The sequence below is a fragment of the Corythoichthys intestinalis genome, chromosome 10, assembly GCF_030265065.1.
Source record: "Corythoichthys intestinalis isolate RoL2023-P3 chromosome 10, ASM3026506v1, whole genome shotgun sequence".
Classification (NCBI taxonomy): domain Eukaryota; kingdom Metazoa; phylum Chordata; class Actinopteri; order Syngnathiformes; family Syngnathidae; genus Corythoichthys; species Corythoichthys intestinalis.
Window position 1 is genome coordinate 11,520,264 of NC_080404.1, and position 20,614 is coordinate 11,540,877.

At 38.4% G+C, this 20,614-nt stretch overlaps 1 protein-coding gene across 10 annotated transcripts in view; it reads left to right on the forward strand.

The window, feature by feature from the left end:
- The window catches only part of adgrb3 (adhesion G protein-coupled receptor B3), a 304,460-nt gene that overhangs the window by 172,878 nt on the left and 110,968 nt on the right, over positions 1-20,614 (forward strand). For 7 of the 10 annotated variants that reach the window (XM_057847941.1, XM_057847943.1, XM_057847945.1 and 4 more), the window contains 4 exons: positions 2,081-2,187; positions 3,442-3,639; positions 10,490-10,558; positions 13,712-13,820. In XM_057847941.1, coding sequence (XP_057703924.1) covers positions 2,081-2,187; positions 3,442-3,639; positions 10,490-10,558; positions 13,712-13,820 — 483 coding nt within the window. The remainder of the gene's footprint in view (positions 1-2,080; positions 2,188-3,441; positions 3,640-10,489; positions 10,559-13,711; positions 13,821-20,614) is intronic. The other 3 variants (XM_057847937.1, XM_057847940.1, XM_057847938.1) reach the window with 2 other exon arrangements.

Consider the following 20,614-nt stretch of genomic DNA (forward strand, 5'->3'; position numbering starts at 1 on the left):
CCTGGCCAGCTCACCATCATAGAATCCACTATGAATTATATCGTGTATCAGTGGGTGCTTCAGGAACATGTGAGATCATCTGTGAAAAAATTAAGGCCGAAGCGAAACCGGACCCTGCAACAGGACCCAAAATATACCAGTAAATCCACCAAGGACTATCTTACAAGGAAGAAATCCTGGAAGTCCTGGAATGGTCGAGTCAAAGCCTAGATCTTGATCCCATTGAGATGATGTGGGGTGACTTGAAACGGGCTTTACAGGCAAGAATCCCTTCAAACATCTCACAGCTAAAAGTATTCTACGTTCTTCACACTTATGTCAAAGTCTGGTAGATGGCTGCAAAAAAGCGTCTCACTGAAGTTATCTCAGCCAAAGGGGGTAACACTAGCTATTAGGTAGTAGGGTGTCCTAACTTTTTCCTCAGTTAGAATATGCATTTTTGTTGATAAATTTGGTTCAATGAGTAAAACAACGTTATTTTTTGGTTGTTTACCTACAATTAATTCACTTTCTTTTCCAGAGATTAAGAAAAACAAGATCAGACATTGATATGTGAACATTTCTTAATAAAGAACTGAATTTTCAAAATCTCAATTTTCTGGGGAAAGAAAAAATGTGAACATGAGGGCATTTAAAAAAAATAATAATAATAATAATTTAAACAGAAAAACCCTAGTTGGAGGTGAGAGCACGCGAGAGCAGAATTAAAGACGCCAAGATTTTAACGAGATATTATCGCGTACTTACCAAGTTTCGATCCAAAAACTCCATGTGGCACGTATCACCGAGTGTCAAGACACTAAGCTAAAAATTACAGACATTTCAAATAATAAATATAATTACTTACCTTATTCTTAAAGCTGGGTTGAAACAAAAGCGGTTGCGCGACGTCTGTAAATGGGGGTTTCCAGGGTAAAACGGACAAGTTAAAAATAATTTGGGGGCTTATTGCGCCATGAATCTGCTATGGCAGCATATAGACATATTGTTATATCAATCACAACAGTTCTTTTGGCTTAAAATACAGCAGTTTATTTCAAAGAGGGGTGCAAGAGCAGAAACTGCTTTTTCAGTCTAGTCCGTGTTTTCCGCTTTATACAAATTAGACACATATATTGTAGTTATTGGATTTCATTAGATTGTCCAGGTACTCAATGCTTTATGTTTGTGCACATTTTGAGTAGGGAATTGGTAGGACTGTGATCCTGGAACGTGGTCATCATTGTGGTTCGAGTTTTATTGTAGATCCTGAGCCTTTACTCTGTGGTGTTGTGTGACGTTTTTGTGCAGCATGAGTGTCTGTGAGGAGATAAGATAGTAGTTGTGGAGGTGGGTGTTTAGGAAGGGTGGCTTTGAGCCCGCTCTGTGTGTGTTGGCATTTGGAAAAGTGAGAATGAGAACGAGAAATAGCAAAGGTTTAAGCGAGCTATGAACGCCAAGGGAAATGTTTTGTTACTGTGGGAGTTTTCCTCGGGATGTCGAGCGGCCGGGTGATCTGTGAAGTGCACTCCAGCAGGTCGACAGCTGGGAAGGTGTGATGTTGGACTGTCTATGTAGGATGCGTACGGCCGTGTGGGTGGATGTTGGGTGGTTCTGCTATTTCTGGATCGCTGTTCCATTGCCTGACAGCGACCGCAGCAGCAGTGCTGCATGCTTGAATAAACCAAACTTCAGTTTGCATGTTGCACTAATAACACAAGACATGATGCGCATATTACAAGTCATGGTACTCCCATTTTACTGCTAATACATTTAAAAAGCACTCTCAAATGCACTGCATAATTGAATAGGCAACATCAAATTTTGATAGTGAATGATGAGCGGCAGAACCGGACAAAAGGGGATTGTTAAATATCTTATGAAAAGAACTAATATGTCTGTCCTCTTCTGTTCTTTTTCCTTCATTTCCTGTTTCCAACTCCCCTACATCACTGCACCATCCTGTCATTCAACTCTCCTTCGGTCTTAATCCCACACCTAAACTCTCTGCGTCCGCATCCTCATCTCCCCTCTTATCTCTCCCCTACCGCTTCCTCTTCTCCAAATCTGTCGCCTTTTCCCCCCTCCCTCCGTCTCACAGGCACGACCAGTCGACGCTGCTCTTTGGATCACCGTGGTACGGCCTTCTGGGAGCAGCCGAGCTATGCACGATGCATAACAAATGAATTCAGATACTTGCAGCAATCAGTAGGTGCAAAGTCAGCTCCCTCCCACATCCTCTGTTCCCAATGCATCAAAATGTTAACCCCCCCCAACCCCCAGCACTTTCTCCCCACCAATCATCCATTCTCATTGCGCTGTGGCCAAACAGAGCTCTTTCAATAGAGTGGGAAAGGGAACATTTTGCCATCTATCTTTCAGTAATAAATTGTCTTCATTTTCGCACACATCCCTTGCGATTTGTTGTTCTGTTGGACACAAATCAACCAAATGTAAATTGCTGAAATACAATTACACCGGAGCCAAGAACAAATTGTCTCTAAAACAGTGTCAAGTCATCCAAACACGGACATGTTGCTCTGTAAGGCTACAGTTTGCCCACAGAAAGATTGGATTATGTTGTGATATCGAAGTCATTCGGATGCATTCTTTTTTTATTCCATTGTTTGTACACTTTATCCAAAAATATGCCTATTTTCAAATTACATTACCTCATCTTTCAAGTGAAGTCTTTTGAAATTCAGGCAAGAACGAGCTCCACTGTATCACATTCTGAAGGAAGAAAATTGCAACTGAACAAATGTAAGATTTTATGCCTTTCTGATAACTTTTCCTGAACTCAATTGAGTGTCAATTTCAAATCGTTAACAAATACACAATGAAACATTAATTAATCTATGACCTTGCCAGATTTGCATTTTAATTCAACTTTTACAAGGTGCAAAGCTCCAAAAACAATATAAATATTCACTGTTTGTAATTAGTGGGAAGCCATTAGTAGCTGTTTGGTTGATTGTTTTATTTATTTGTTTTCTAATAGCTAATGTCACACATAGGAAATGGGAGTGTTATTACTCTTTTTAACAGTCTTGAGTTGGAATATTACCTTTACAACGCAAACTGTCAGTGTGGGGAAATATGTGAAACGCTATCTTTAAAACAACGTACAGTCAAACTGTTGTGACATGTTTTTTTCTATTACTATGCTGTAACGATGAATGTATATTTTATGGACCAAGAGCAAATTTTTAATTTGCAATTCCTGCCTAAACGTGTATCTTCTGCTCCAGTTAACGCCTTTTATTCGCATTGGCTCATTTCAGACGTCTGTGAGGCACAATACAATTGAGTCTGGCTCAGATATGATGTGTCACATAAAGGGTCTCAGAGAAAATAAGCTTTCTTTTCATAATTCATGCACTCCATTTCCTCCAATGTGAAACCTTTTGTCAAAAGTGTGAAGGATGCCGATGCCTCAAGTTCTGTCCTCTCCTGTTTTTGGAGGTTCAGGGCCACCTTGCAAAGGGACAGAGGATGCTAGCTGGAGATGGGATGTCCCAAGTGACCAAAAACCTTCTGGACCTCACCCAGAGGAAGAACTTCTATGCCGGTGACCTGCTGTCTTCTGTGGAGATCCTCCGCAATGTGACTGAAACCTTCAAAAGAGCTAGCTATGAGCCGTCTTCAGATGATGTGCAGGTAACAAAAACAAAAAAAAGTTAACAATGGCAATAGTACTGTTAAGCTACATTACTACTTGACTCATAATGAACATCTCATTCAGTGATATGGCCTAAAAATAGAATGTCAGGATTTTTAAGATTTTTCTTCCTCTCCCCCTATTTTTTTAAAGCGACAATAACAACACAAGACAGAGAAAGAAAAACACGTCTTAAAATTTTTATTGTTGAACAAACCTAACATACCGTAATTAACATGCAAAACTTCAGTCTGGAATACATACCGTATTACGACCGGGTTCCGTCCCGACGCTGGTAATGTTACCCGAATTTCCGCTTAAATCGGAATTAACCATTTCTTTACCCCTAAATATCCCCCAAATCTCAAAGTAACTATCCAAAAACATGTATTATACATCATTGTACTGTCCTCGCCAAGACGTTTCAGAAGTCCTACCTGGACAGCGAGCTAAACTGTAATATTTCCCTCTCTCACTCAGCTGCGCGACTTCTTTGTGGGATCAAATGCACTCTTCCTAGTGTGTGCGCGTGCACTCCTCTTCGTGTGTGCAAATAAGTTCTTATCCTTGTGTACACGTGAGCGGAAGTACTAGAGAGAGAGAGAGAGAGAGAGAGAGAGAGAGAAAGAAAGACAGAAAGAAAAATCAAATCATTATTATTTTTCCCAATAAAAATAAACTCAAATTCATAAAACCTATGCCAAGGTTTTTTTTTTTTTTACCTATGCACCAAGCCACTGATGGGTATTTGATTATATTTCCCTGCCTCACTAAATTGAGGTAGGGTTTCATTGAGTCTTGTTTTGAACAAAACGATACAGCCTTGTTGTGTCTTGATGGATTATGATGCATGGGCGTCGCCAGACATATTTTACTGGGGAACGTGCACCAGTATTGATCCGCAGTGCCCCAGTTTAAATTTCATTTTAGTTTTAAGTCTACTTAGGATAATCTACAAAATGCACCCATTTAATATGGTCATATTACTCTATTCACTCGACATACATGATCTGTACATGGCTGCTTAATATGGTAATTTATGCACGTACAGTAACTTTGGCTGTGGTAGTCATATGAGTTGACACTTCCGCGAAGCTCTGATGTCTTGTAAAGTCGTAATATGGGATGACAACATTTTGGCTGCAATGAAGAGTATTAGTATTTTAATGCTCCAACGATACATCACAAGTTGAGTGATTGTTTGGCGCTTTTTATACACACCATGTAATAAAGAATCATTCTTTTCGATGACTCCAACAACACATGAATGCAGCATCAATAATACGGTACATGTGCCAAACTGCCAATCATACAACCGACGGTGCAATTTACTTCTTTCCACTTTCTTTACAGGTTAGTGACAGATAAACTGCCCCTACTTGTTGTTTGTTTTTACCTCTGTGTTGATGTCTGTTTGGTAGCTTATTCACATAAATTGTGAATTTAAATGGTTCAATTTTACTCTTTACATGTCAGGCAGTTAACTGTGGTAAACTACTCTGGTCGCACATTGAAGTAGCAGATTAGCTGCTGTCTTTTAGCTAACTGGCTATGCATACATTGACCGTTAAATGTGATTTGAGTGAGAGGCTCTCACTCAAGAGCTTTGTCTAATATTGTGTTCATATAATATGTGGTATTTGAACTCTATCAATACTAATGCTATTTATTGCTTTTTGTTTATATGGCCAAAATGAATAGAATCAATCTGTATGTATTAATTGCCTATCTTTGGGATATAAACTCTAACAATTTTGTATGTGTGCTCATCATAATTTCCAGCTATTTTACAAGCATTTTATTTGTTGCTGCAGTCCCTGTAATCTGTAACAGGATGTATTATTTTTTTATTTCTATTTCACTCAGTATGCATTACTCTTGCAAATGGATATTAGAAAGTTTTTTGCTCACAGCAAGGATAAATTAGCAAGGAGGAATGAGAGAGGTAAGCTAGGCAACCCACCTAGGCAACATAAACCACTTTTTGATCACAACCTACCAGTTAAGGAACACTGATTAATTGTATAACAGTTACAGTGATATAGCCCCATTTTTGTCCAGACAAAGTAGAGCAGCAGAGTGCAGGAAGAGGTGAAAGCGAGATGGAAGTTGATGAGCATGAGCAGAGTTGAATTGACTATTAACAAGGGATGTCCTAATTTAGAATACTGATGGCTGTAAAAAAAAATAAAATAAAAAAGAAAATCACTTTTTTTACCGAAGCTTGTATTTTGATTTGTTATGCATACAGCGGTACCTCGACATACTTTGACACACGATCTTTTTGTCACCCGACATAAAATTTGACTCGCCATTTGTTTCTACATCTGACGACATGCTCGAAATACGACGATTTATGACAGGGCCGCAGTTTCTTTGTTTTACCACAAGACGGACGCACGGCAGATTTTTTCGTAAGAGAAATCAACATGGTTCCCAAGAATGTTTGTCCAGGTGGTAAAAAAAAAGGAAAAAGGCAACGCTTACCATTGAAATGCAGATGGAAAGGATAAAAAATATGAGCGTGGTGTGCGCATCCGTAAACTGGCTTGACACTACGGCCGAAGAATGTCTACGATCTTGACAGTCCTCCTCTGACCTCCGTTCGCCAGTATTTATAAGTTAAGGTGAGAATTATTATTGTGGTAACACCACCAAAAAATCGCCAACTTAACCGAGTTTTTAATCATTTAGTTCAGAACTTGTGCAACACAACAGGCCTACTCTCCACCGCAGCTTAACAAAGTGAAAGTAAAAAGTCCCTCTCTCACTCTGTCAAGTCAGCCAGTTCAGGTATACCACGATAAACACTTCTGCCACATTAGAACCCGATTCGTTACATTATTATAAGTAACATTATTATTATTATTATAATTATTATTATCATGCTATTTGCAATATTATCAGCAGCATTTATTAAGAATTTAGTGTAGGTTTTCGGGCTTTGTAACAAATTAATGGAATTATAATGTATTTTTATAGGAAAGTTCCTGCTCGACATAACAATATCCTGGAACAAATTAACTTTGTATGTAGAGGTACCACTGTAGTTTAAAGTCCCCGCTGTGCCCCAGTATTGTATTAGGTGAAGACACCCCTGTCTTCATGTCAGTCTACACCTCATAGCTGGGAAGTGGTTGAGCTCATTCAACTCAATTCCTTGCTTCAGGTAGAATCCCTAACAGTCCGTTAAACAATGTTGAATTACGCTCATCGCGTCACCAGTTTTCTACTAAGTTATTTTCAGTTAAATGCCAAAGGCATTTCATTCCATCAAAATGACTGTGATAAAGGCAATTAATACAATAAAGCTATTTTTCTTATGTGGGACGAAAAAACAAAAAAACAAAAAAAAAACAGATAGTGATCTTGTCCCTGCCAACTCTGTCATATATTAGAGAAATGTCTAAGGCAGCACAATGAGGGACAAACAAGCCTGTGGCTCTATTGTATTAAGAAGTCTCCTCCACAGCCTAAGCTGTTTCATCTCATCATGTTGGACTTGACTGCAGTCCTGATCCTCTTTATGTCAATGATGGAGATTATAGCTAAAGCTCCACCTCCATCTTCAATAAGATAATTTATGTCCTCAGAGCCGTGTCACTTTCAAAGACACCCTTGTCGAGCCTTGGGATCTCTGCTCACTTCGGTATACGTGTGTGATTTACGCACTGTCTACTCATCGCATTTGTCCCACCACTCAGTGGGCACCAATTCCTTGTCGGTATTTGATTTTATTATTATTACATTACCAAACTCTGCTGGTAGAGGATGGGGAAAAATCTAATTAATCGATTAATTTTGGAGGTTATTGCGTCAATTTTTATTAGTGCCATTTTTTTGTCTCCCCGTTGATGTCAAATTGCTCCATTTCAGACCACAAACTGGGAGAGACTGACGCATTAGTGACTACATAACAACAAACTTTAGTAATAGTGCTCTGTTTTGCCTCAGTTACAATTGAAAAATATCAAAGATATATAGATTAAAAAAAATAATTCTCAGTGGTCAATGAAAAGATCAACCGTGCATATAAAATATCTATTTTATACTCAACAAAAACAAATTTAGTCTCTGTGTAAAATATGACAAATTGGAATAATAATAAAAAAATAATAATATGGCATCATGCAATGCCATTTTGCTATCCCAATAATCATATTGTGGATATAACTATTTTTTTTTTACCCCTAATAATTAGATTTCCATAATAAAAAAGTATACATACACAGGCCATGTTTTTTATCTAAGAAAATAAGCCTATAATCCATTGTTTTTACAATTTTAAAACACAACATAATAAATGCATGAATTATTCCACACCAACTTCAGATCTGTCATGAAGAAATGAAATAATAATTGTAAATTAAATTGCCCATTTTAAAAATATATACGCAATATATATACACATACATATGCACATATTTGAAAAATGGAAAAACAAGTTTAAAGTTTTCCCTGTCATTATTTATTTATTTTTTTTATTTTTAGCAATAGACTCAAATAACAAACAATACATTTGTGTCTTGCACGACATATTTTTTCTATGAATGACATAACATTTCAAAATAAGGAATTTGAAAAAAAAAAAAAAATAATAATAATTTGGTTTGGTTCTATTCTTACCAAGGTCGTAGGTTTTATCTCAACATTGGTAGGGACGATATTACAGCATAACCCACATGAACACTTTTTGCTGGGGACGGGACATGAATAAGACCAAACAGATTGGGTGAACGGGGGTCAGGGCTACATTTCTCATGAATATGAACCTAATTAATTGGTAGGCTGTATGGACTTATACTTTCATGTGTATTGCTTCAGATGATACACCGTTCATTTCAAACCTTTGTTTTTTTGAAATTCTCCATAATAAATGTCTGGATTTTATTAGCTAATTTAAAATGCAATATTTGAACAGAAATTATATTAACACACACAATAAATACAAATTTGCTGATAATCTCTTAACTATCCGGGAAAAAAAGAGAAACATTTGTCTTAAGACCACTCAACATTGTCTGTCTAAATAAAGAAATTAATTATAACTGAAAAAACTTCTTAGTCACGAAATAACAAAAATAAATAAAATAAGGGCCTTCTCTCAGGTAAAACACTACTGCTTTTTGTACAGAAACACAGCCAAACTCAACAAAAAATGAAAGCTCCTTTGGGCTGCTTTAAGGCCACAAAAACAAAATAACAATGAAAATTGGGGCAAAGGGGGTAAACCTCAGTTCACTACATTTCTCACAGTTTAAATAACGTTAACAGTAGAAAACACATACAGAAGGACACTTCTCTCTAAGAAGCTTCCTACTCGAGTTTTGCAGGTTAGCAAGTTCACACCGTTTAATGTTATGCTAACTTTGGTACAGGTCTGACCTTTAGTAGCACAATTAGTGGTGTGTTCCCCACCTCCACAACATTAACGTCTTTTCACATTACTTACAGTGGCTGCTGCTGGGTGGAAAAAACCCCAAAAAAACTTCTAATATCCCTCCTCTTCAGAGGGGGCGGAGGAGGGTTGCCGACATGTTGTCTGTGTCGCGACTGTGTGCGTGTGTTGGGGGGGTCGACGTCAAGTCATCAGGCAATCAAACGTGCGTTTAAGAGGGGGAAAAAATGGACTGCACATTCAGCAAGTGAAAAGGGGTAAATGTAAGTCTGAACACAATGAAAATGATTCACTTAATAATGGTAGGGTAAATTCTATTCTTACAACATATGGAAAGACAATCTAAATTACCTTTATAACTGAAATCATTATATAATTAAAATAAGGTTGCTTAAAAGTTGGTGGGGACATTTTGAGCATCTCAAAAAGTTGGTAGTGTTATGGCCCTACCGTCACTATGCTAATCTATGCCCTTTATTCTTATTTTATGCCAGAGTAGAAATAGCAGAAAACATACTACATCACTAAAATAGTTGTATTTGCAGACCATTCTCAAAAATATTTTCAAACTCTTACTACCCTCTATCGTTTTGAAATTAAACATTTATTCAGAGAGAGAAGGAGAGAGAGACAGAGAGGGCATCTTTTAAATGATGTGACATTTGCAAGCGATTTGCAACGCATGTGAAAAATGAATGAGTAATAGTACCAGTGATGTTCTCAGACCTCAGTGGTCACATGTTGTCCCTGCGAATGCATTTTACATGCTACAGGAATGTGCCGAGCATGGACGGGCGACCTTGAGCCCATTCAGCCATTTTTGCCCCATAAAAAATCAGTGAGATGAGAGAAGCATTGTGTCCACGGTTATTACCGGAGCTCTTTGGGGTGTGTGGGCCGACAGCAGAGCAGTCAGATAGCCGGCCCCCTCCCCTCACCGCCCCACCCTCACCCCCTCGTCGCGTCTCTGCACTAATGCAGTGTTAAAGTGGGCACATTACCACCAGAGGGAGCATAAGCATTCAAGTAGAAAACAAGATAGCCTGTGTCAAGAGATAGAGAGGGAGCGCGAGAGAGAGCGACACTCCCTCAGGCACACTGTGGACCAGACGAAATAACAAGACTAAGGATCAGGCCGAGGTCCTATTACGACTGCAGGCATGCACCCCAAGCATTCCCGACTCTCTCCCGCTGAACAAGACAATGCACACAGCTGCTCAAACATTCCTTTTCATCTGTTTTTTCCCCCTGGTTGCAGCTTGTGCTTATTTCCTCCAGCGCTCAGTATTTTGCTGCAAGGAGACTTTGTGTTGTGTTGCTCCTGATGCCGTCACACACACTTATGACCCCATCATGTTGCATAGACGAAGGGGTTTATTCTAATAGCATCGCCAGGAGCGAAAAGACCGCGAGAATGACCACGTGTGTTGTCTGTCATTATGTCTCCACAGAATTTCTTTCAAATCATCAGCAATCTCTTGGAGGAGGAAAACAAGGAGAAATGGGAAGATGCACAGAAGGTAGGCATGTTACAGTGAATAATTCAGTTCTGCATGAGTGCTGTGCACTTAAAACTCACGGCATGTTGTGCAGCTTCACCCGCAGACTTAAATAAAAGTCAGGTTTGTGCTTAGATAATGCTCTGTGTCTCAGGGGTCATTTAGCAGGTGTCCTCTTAGTGCATGTGGCCTCATTTTAAAGGTTAGGTACGCAGATCACCACTTGGTGGCAGCAGCACTGCCACAGAGAGTTGTCCAGCCATAACAACCACTGCAGGGCTCCTCCATTCTGCACATTGTTCCACATAGCAGATAACAAATCATGGCAATTAGAGTGATTAGACCATTACTTAAGTTGAATTTATAGCACTCTGTTGTACTTCAGGCTTTAAATGTTTTATTGATTTTAGTGCAGCAGCTAAACGTCAGTCTTCCAAGTGTGTCTCTCTGTGGCATGCTGGAGAAATGTGCGGTTTTTTGGGGAGGAGAAATCACTCATTATTAGGGATGCATATAAGGGCTGCAGCACTGCAGTAATGTGTCGTGGTTTAAAACAAAGCATTCCCTTGCAACATCGTTTATCCTTGAATAGTAGCTCCTGGCTACATTCTCTGTTGCACCCGTGTCAGAGCTTTGAGAGATGGCATCTTCGAAGCGCGGCGTCTTGTGTCTGCAAGCTGAATCCCCCGAAAACACACATAACCTAGACAAAAGATGCCATCTGTGATAGCTGCGAGTCTGGAGAGGGCATCTGCTATGATGCTGCTGCCAGATCCACCTGAATTAGGTAACACTTACACTGACACAAACTGACAAAAGGGCTGTTTTTAAATCCAGTTAGATCAGTTTGTTGTTGACAGCTGGTCCCAGCTGTCCATATAGACTGTATTTAAGTATCTATTCATGGCAGCTGTAGTTTGACAGGGCCCATAATTTCCTAGCTTCACTCATTGAAACTCAGTGAGGCAAAATGCATCAGAGAAAGTAAGGAACAGATTCGAGGAAATACAGAAAAAAGCAGTTGCTGGTTTATTTCTGCCAAGTTATGTCTGCACACTATTCTGCTATCGTCAGACAGTGCTAAAACTTCACAGTTATCATTTTTCCGCACTTTCTGACTTGTGTTGCCTTAATGAGTGCATGTTACTCCATTTGCACAGCACCCACACACCGTACGTGTGTCTGTATGTAAGAAAAAAAAAAGGTCTCATAAAGAACTCACTGTGAGGTTTTACTGGCTGCAGACTTAGCTGGATCTGGGGATCACTATATATTCACCTCCTGTCACTGTTACCATGGCGAGGGAAGCAAGAGCTTTGTCTAAAGATACTCCATTGCAGCCATTTCCCTGTACTGCCTTCACATCTTTACAGTTGCCATGGAGACTAGTGGAATAAGTATGACTGCACTGTGCGTCAAACATGCCGTAAGGGGCAATGCAATGTGCTTTTCTTTTGACCACGCCCACCCACCCCAACCCCCGCTATTGCTTTGACTCTGCAATGTTGGAGGATCTCAACTTTAACCTGGATTTACTTGGAGCGTCACAAACGCACACCCACACTCGCACCTCACACGTGCTGCAGAGGAGGGGGAGGTCTGCCTCAGGTGCTTGCCTAATATAAACTCAGAGTGAGGTGCTAATTGCTAAATGCCACTTAAAGGCCTTTTTTAATTGCTTGAGAGCCTCATTTTATGCTCACGCATTTGTTAAAGTAAAGCTATTTGTTTAAAGTTGACGCTTAGGGAACATTGTCAAGCATCGTTATACACAACATCACTAGGAGGCGGGGGGCTCCCTTGTCAACGCCTGTGACTCGATGTGACCTGTCACTATATAGACGAGCAGCCTGGAAAGTGGGTCCATCCCTTGCAAGGGCATTGCTGTGCCTTTGATTTATTGACCTGGAGGAAATCGTTTACTAAGCCCCCAGTGTGAATGGCTTAGAGCTTGTGGAGCTGTCTGTGGTGCTGAACCACATCAAACAGCCACTTTCATTTAGAGACTTTTATTTGATAGAGTTGTTGATTCTTTGAGATACTAAAGTACAGGAACATAATTCATCAGGATGCATATGAAGTGTGTTAATTTTAATTATTGCACATGAAAGTTGTTACAAAAGAGTTCTCCCTTTTTGCAGCTAAATTTGATAACTCAAAAAGGACTCCGCTCTCACACCTTCAGTAGTGGTTGGCATTCTGCCAAACTAATAACTGTATGCTCTATGTGCAGTGTTAATTAACACTTTTTAGGGTCAATAGTAAATTCCAATAAGAAATTCCTGAATAACTCTTCCCACACATCCCAACACATCAGTCACCAGTTGATAACCAATATACATGCAAATGACCTGAAAACATTTGTGCTGTCACCATTTAGATAAATTGACAGTAATACCATTAATTTATTGTAGTACTTCACTTATTGAAGCTAATTAGCGCAATTAGCATACCTGGCTCATAGTCCTGAGTTTGTTGATTACATTAAGGGTTCATATGAGTTCTTCCCTGCTTTTGTGGGTTTGAGCTTAAAAAAAAAAAAGTGTTTTAGCAGGGGAAGAACTTAAAAGGGTGCTGGGGGTGTGACGAGGGGAGGGTCAAACAGAAAGGTTAAAATGATACGCAGAGCTGGATTATAGTGTTTAATTGTTAAACGATCATCTTGAGGGGCATACGAAAGTATGGAGGGGGCTGTAAATATTTGTCCACTAGCGTCCCCCCCATGGTTTCCGGGCCCTCTTAACATTTGTGCCACCACTGTGTCTTAGGTCAATTGTACAATCATATTTGACCATTGGAGTTCACGTCAGGCCGAATGGTTGTATGCCAAAAATAGCTAATCCATCCTCCGAGTAGGGCCAGACACTAACAAAAAGGAATGGATGAATAATCTATATCATGCATACGCAAACAATCTTAAAATGTTGGCATTCATTGCATGGGGCAAAGTTATTTGCTTCAGTAAGCTTTAACCACAGGGTTATTTTGAATCACATTTTTATTTTAATTTGTTAGGATTTAATTCCACACATTGTTTCCCTACAGAAAGCTGGGGGGTTTTGGGGGGGGGGGGGGGGGGGGGGGCATGTGTATGTGTGTGTGAGCCCAGAGCAGCAGAGTGGAAAATGAGGTGCTTTCTCTATGATTTATTTAATAATTTGTTGTCTCGTGCAGATCTATCCCGGAGCAGTGGAGCTCATGCAGGTCATAGAGGAATTCATCCATATCGTTGGATTGGGAATGAAGGATTTCCACAATGCTTATTTGATGACTGGAAACTTGGGTAAGAGTCAGCCTCTAAGCTTCTGTTTTTACAGCTATCATTAATTTAGGAGAAATGGTGCATGAAGTACAATGTGTAGAAAAACTGTCGGAGATCAATAATGTTTATTAAAACAGAGCTGTGGGTCTAAATGTATTAGATTCACCTCAAAACACACATTTCACATGAAGGATTGTTCTTGCAACCATTTTTGACAAACAGATTTTTATGTTCAGACGGAATCTAAATGTAAATTATTGCCATTTTTGTAACCCACAAAAGGCATAGAGAATGATTTTTTTGTGTGTGTTTGCAGAACACGTTTTATGTAAGTGTATTTTTATCAGAGTTGACGAGAAATTGTACCACCTGCAATAAATTATTGAATTTAAAGATGCACAATGTATAATTTGCACTTCAATTATTCATGAAATGGCCAGAATTTTTCTATAGATATTAAAGAAATGTTTTTTGGAATTGCATTTAAAATGATCTGAATGGTTAAATGGAGATTTTTCCATTCTAAAAGATGATTTACGCGTCGCAAATTTGTTCCTGTTTAGCTTCCGTGTTCATCATGAGTCTGTCACAAGACCAGTTTCCAGGCTCTGCCAGATATATATATATATATATATATATATATATATATATATATATATATATATATATATATATATATATGTATATATATATATATATATATATATATATATATATATATATATATATATATATATATACATATATATATATAGTAGGACTGTCAAACGATGATAATTTTTAATCGAGTTAATTACAGCTTAAAAAATTAATTAATCGTAATTAATCACAAATAATTGCAATTCAAACCATCTATAAAATATGCCATATTTTTCTGTAAATTATTGTTGGAATGGAAAGATAAGACACAAGCTGGATATATACATTCAACATATGGTACATAAGGACTGTATTTGTTTATTATAACAATAAATCAACAAGATGGCATTAACATTGTTAAAGTGATCCATGGATAGAAAGACTTGTAGTTCTTAAAAGACAAATGTTAGTACAAGTTATAGAAATCTTATATTAAAACCCCTCTTATTTTTTTCGTTTTAATAAAATTTGTAAAATTTTCAATCAAAAAATAAACTAGTAGCCTGCCATTGTTGATGTCAATAATTACTTACACAATGCTCATGGGTGCTGAAGCCTATAAAATCAGTCGCACCCAAGTGCCAGAAGAGGGCGGCAAAACTCCATAAAACACAACAAGTGAGCGTTTCACTGTACTGTCATTTAAATCTGTCTGAGCGAGGCATCTGCGTTAATTGCGTCAAATATTTTAACGTGATTAATTAAAAAATTAATTAACACCCGTTAACGCGATAATTTTGACAGCCCTAATATATGTATATATATATATATATATATATATATATATATATATATATACACACAGTGGGGAGAACAAGTATTTGATACACAGTCAATGGGAAAACCCATTGGCAGTGTATCATATACTTGTTCTCCCCACTGTATATATATGAAAAAAATGCAAAAGTGGTCACTTTCAAGCGTAAATCATAGTATGAGACTTATAACCATTACTGTAATTGATGTAATTTCTTATATGTTTTTTCTATTTCTTTTCCATATGGGGACCTAGGGTGCTGTTACTATTTTTTGTGCTGTTGTCATCAGGGGTGCCACTTGAAATTATACAACTTAGCTTATCTGTCCGGAAATGATCGATTTTAATCTTTTTGCCTATTCCAGTGAAAGTGAGAATAATTCAATGTATTTCCTTCCACAATACCAACGGTATTCAAACAATAATTAAAGGACCACAAATGGCTAATGCTAGCTAGGCAAATACAATATACACACATTTTCTCATAACAATGTATAACATTGGACCTTATTTACAGGTTGTGTATGGTATGCATGGTGACCCAGTCTACAATTGCTGACCCAAACAAAACAAATTGTGAAGGAAAACATCTTTCAATTCAGGTGGACCTGCCACACAGCAGGCGCCTACTTTATGCTCCGCTAGACTCCCATACACAATAAATTGATCGGTTGACTGTGTACTGCGATGTGTGAAGTGTGACTTATGACTATAATACTACTCTTTTCTGATCTTGGATAGGGCCCTCACACTTCATGGGAACACCTGTTGCCATCTGCACAATAGAATAATTCAGTTCAGCACAGTTAAGGTTAAAAAGTCCTGATTTTAACTGCTGCAGTTTAGAACAAAACAAAACAAGTTTGAGCATTCATTTCTAAATACATAAAGTAATTAACCATTCAAAATAATGCTTTGTTTTTAAAAAAATCATTTCGATCAATTTTGAAGGCTTTTGGTTGTGTATTGATGACAATTACGCTCTGTGATAAACTGTGACGCTACGATCCATGTAATTAAAGCAATCCAATGCATATCATCCGCATGATTGTTTGAGGTTTGGGAGAATATTATTTGTGTGTCTGATACAATGCTATCTGGCTGGAGTGAAATTACAAGTTGTTCATTGTAGCTGTAATAAGCTTGAAACCATTTTTATTGCACCACCGGTCATAGCGGAGATTAAAGCCCCTTCTTTGATACAAAAAGTCTCTTGATATAAGCCTTGGAACAATATTTCTTCCTGCTAATGTTCTCATGGGGTCTTTTAGTTTATGTCGCAATGCCTCCTAGATGATCGCAGGTCTCTGTGGCATTTCATTTCTCACTCAGCCATGGATGCCGCCTCGCTGGGATGGAATAATAGAACAGCGGTCTTGATTTATTCATGCAAATGAGTGTTAGTATGAACAGCTGTGCTGGTAGACAATTCCTCCAGAGGAGTCGGATTTCTTCCTCTCTTGTATTCTTTACAGTGGCCAACATTTGACCCACTTATAGGAAACACTCAACACTCAGAGGCTCTTTACGGTACATGGTTTCCATAATGATGAATCGGATGCCTCCATGAAAAGCATCGCAAACATAATGCAATGAAGGCATTGAAATGTGCGGAGCAAATTAAGTAATAGACACTTGGAAAGAGGTTTGTGTGTTAATTGCGCATTTTCAATTTGCTTAAATATTTATTTTCCCTTTTTTGTTCCTCCGGTTTTAGTTGATGCCACCTATGAAGCTTTTAGCATGCCTCGAAACCAATTCTTGAGAATTTACAGAATAACGTGAGGCATAATTTTGACAATTAAATTACAGCTTTATTATGTTAATGGAACACTTATAGAGAGCTGAAACATACATTATATTACAAATAAGTGCTTTGAACTAATGACTTACTTTTACATTCTGTTGTTGTGTTTCATTGAAAAAATGACATTGCAACAGTATGGAAGTGAATAGACCCAGAGGTATTCTTCCATGGCATGATAAAATATCAATTTAAATTTGCATTATAGTAAGATTACAAATTTCACCCCTCCAAATACAACTATACAATAGAATCTGGAGGGAAAAAAATCATTACTCACAGTTGCTTGGAAACAAAGAGCCACATGAGTGTTGTTTTTTGCGAAAGTGTTATTTACTAGCTTGAATGTATCCCTCTTTATTACATGCAGTGGGGCAAGTAAGCATTTAGTCAACCACCAGTTGTGCAAGTTCTCCTACTTGAAAAGATTAGAGAGGCCTGTAATTGTCAACATGGGTAAACCTCAACCATGAGAGACAGAATGTGGAAAAAAACAGAAAATCACATTGTTTGATTTTTAAAGAATTTATTTCCAAATTAGAGTGGAAAATAAGTATTTGGTCACCTACAAACAAGCAAGATTTCTGGCTGTCAAAGAGGTCTAACTTCTTCTAACGAGGTCTAACGAGGCTCCACTCGTTACCTGTATTAATGGCACCTGTTTTAACTCATTATCGGTATAAAAGACACCTGTCCACTCCACTATGGCCAAGACAAAAGAGCTGTCGAAGGACACCAGAGACCAAATTGTAGACCTGCACCAGGCTGGGAAGACTGAATATGCAATAGGTAAAACGCTTGGTGTAAAGAAATCAACTGTGGGAGCGATTATTAGAAAATGGAAGACATACAAGACCAATGATAATCTCCCTCGATCTGGGGCTCCATGCAAGATCTTACCCCGTGGCATCAAAATGATAACAAGAACGGTGAGCAAAAATCCCAGAACCACACGGGGGGACCTAGTGAATGACCTACAGAGAGCTGGGAGCACAGTAACAAAGGCTACTATCAGTAACACAGTGCACCGCAAGGGACTCAAATCCTGCACTGCCAGACGTGTCCCCCTGCTGAAGCCAGTGCACGTCCAGGGCCGTCTGCAGTTCGCTAGAGAGCATTTAGGTGATCCAACAGAGTACTGGGAGAATGTGTTATGGTCAGATGAAACCAAAATACAACTTTTTGGTAGAAACACGGGTTCTCGTGTTTGGAGGAGAAAGCATACTGAATACTGGCTGGGTCTTCCAGCATGACAATGATCCAAAACACAAAGCCAGGGCAACAAAGGAGTGGCTTCGTAAGAAGCATTTCAAGGTCCTGGAGTGGCCTAGCCAGTCTCCAGATCTCAACCCCATAGAAAATCTGTAGAGGTAGTCGAAAGTCCATGTTGCCCAACGACAGCCCCAAAACATCACTGCTCTAGAGGAGATCTGCATGGAGGAATGAGCCAAAATACCAGCAACAGAGTGTGAAAAGCTTGTGAAGAGCTACAGAAAACGTTTGGCCTCCGTTATTGCCAACAAAGGGTACACAACAAAATATTGAGATGAACTTTTGGTATTGACCAAATACTTATTTTCCAACATGATTTGCAGATAAATTCTTTAAAAATCAAACAATGTGATTTTCTTTTTTTTTTTTCCCCCACATTCTGTCTCTCATGGTTGAGGTTTACCCATGTTGAAAATTTCAGGCCTCTCTAATATTTTCAAGTGGGAGAAGTTGCACAATTAGTGGTTGATTAAACACTTATTTGCCCCACTGTAATTTACCCAAATGAGGAATGTGCTAACTTGGTTGCCAGATTGCTTGTTCTCTATATCCTCTACGAATATTTTCCACATAGCAATATGGGAAAGATCAAGATCAAGACCTGTTTCAAGGGAGGAACCTTCAAAGAATATACGGCTGCTGACTGGAAAATGGCTCTTCTCGTCACACTTGTGAAAGAATTGTTTACTGTCAAAGAAAGTTTTTACTAAAGTTCTTTGCTGCTCTTTCAATGAGGACATTGAGTGTATTTCAGACAAAACTTGGGGAAGGGACAAATTCATATGAACCGCCTTGCATTCCGCCATAGGTTTCATTTCAAAAACAGTCGCCCTCAGTCTCTTGCCCTTAGCACTTGCTCTGGGAGGAATCCCTGCCGCCATCTTAAGGGCAGTTCCATTTGTCTAAACAGCTGAAATGAACTTGGTGAGATCAACCCTTCCATTTCTCTGAACAGCTGAAGTGAACTTGGTGAGATCAACCCTTGAGGGCTTAGTGATTGAGTCAACAACGAGGACACTCCAGAGCTGTATATATCCCACAAAGCATTGCAGTGGTGCGCAAAAAATAATGAAGCTCAAAGTGTTTGAATGTTATACCAAATTGCCTTTCGAATTGTCAATAAAAGAAAAAAAATTAGACTGTTCGTGGCAGTTATGACAGAGCCTATGGAATCACTGGTGTGCCAAAATTAAAAAAAACCAAATTAACAAATAAATAAAGAAAAAGAGGGAACAAAAGTAACTGATAAATAAATAAACAAAAATACAAAAGTATGTTTTGTCATTGACGTTTATTTTTTGTCATTATAAAAAAAAGAAACGGAAAAGACAATGGCAATATTTTTCTTTGCCTTTTTTATTTCGATTGTCGTTGTTTTGAAAGAAGGAATGGTCTGTCAATCAAATGGTGTTGGGAGGGACTAAAAGTTATGTCAACTAAACTTAAAGCAGGTAAAATGTATTTAAACAACAAAACTGTCTACAAATTAAAAGGTAATCACAAATAAATGAATACATTAAGAATTGCCCAAATAAAATTTGTTACAAAACTAATAATTCTATTTTTAGTTTTTTTTTAAATTTGGCACTCCTGTGATTCCATAGGTTGTGGCATAACTGTCATGGGCAGTGAAGGTTTTTTGATGAATGATGAATTTTACAATTTGAAAGGCGATTTGGTATAACATTCAAACACCGTGCTGACTCTTTAATTCATTTGTGGTGGTAAATAGACAGCAGCCAACGGTGTTTTAGCTTCATTATTGCCACCGCATGGACATGCACTACTGCAGTGCATTGTGGAATACTGTATGTACAACTCTGGAGTGACCATCGTTGTTGACTCGATCACTAAGCCCTCAAGGGTGGATCTCACCAAGTTCACTTCAGCTGTTCAGAGAAATGGAACAGCCCTTGAGATGGCGGCGGGAATTACCCCGAGGGCAAGTGCTGGGGGCAAGTGACCGAAGGCGACTAAAACTGTTTTTGAAACGCAGCCTATGATGAATAAATAAATCATAAAGTACGGTCTTGCTTGCCAGGCTAGGAATGTAATGATAAACAATTAATCTATCCATCAAAAATGTGGTTTATGTGTTCAATCAACTGTTGATTAAGCTATGTATTTGATATTATATATTGATCATCAACTATTCTCAAATATTAACTTGAGGTCTTTGCTCAACAAACTAAAAATGTGTAAGAATTCTGCGATTGTTTTTAAATCATTTGTTTCATTCGCTGACCTTGATTTTATGAAAATAAATATGAAGTAGATTCATTGAAGTCTGTCCAATGAGACTGAGGTGCATCAATTTAAAGACCAATAATATTCTCAACAAGT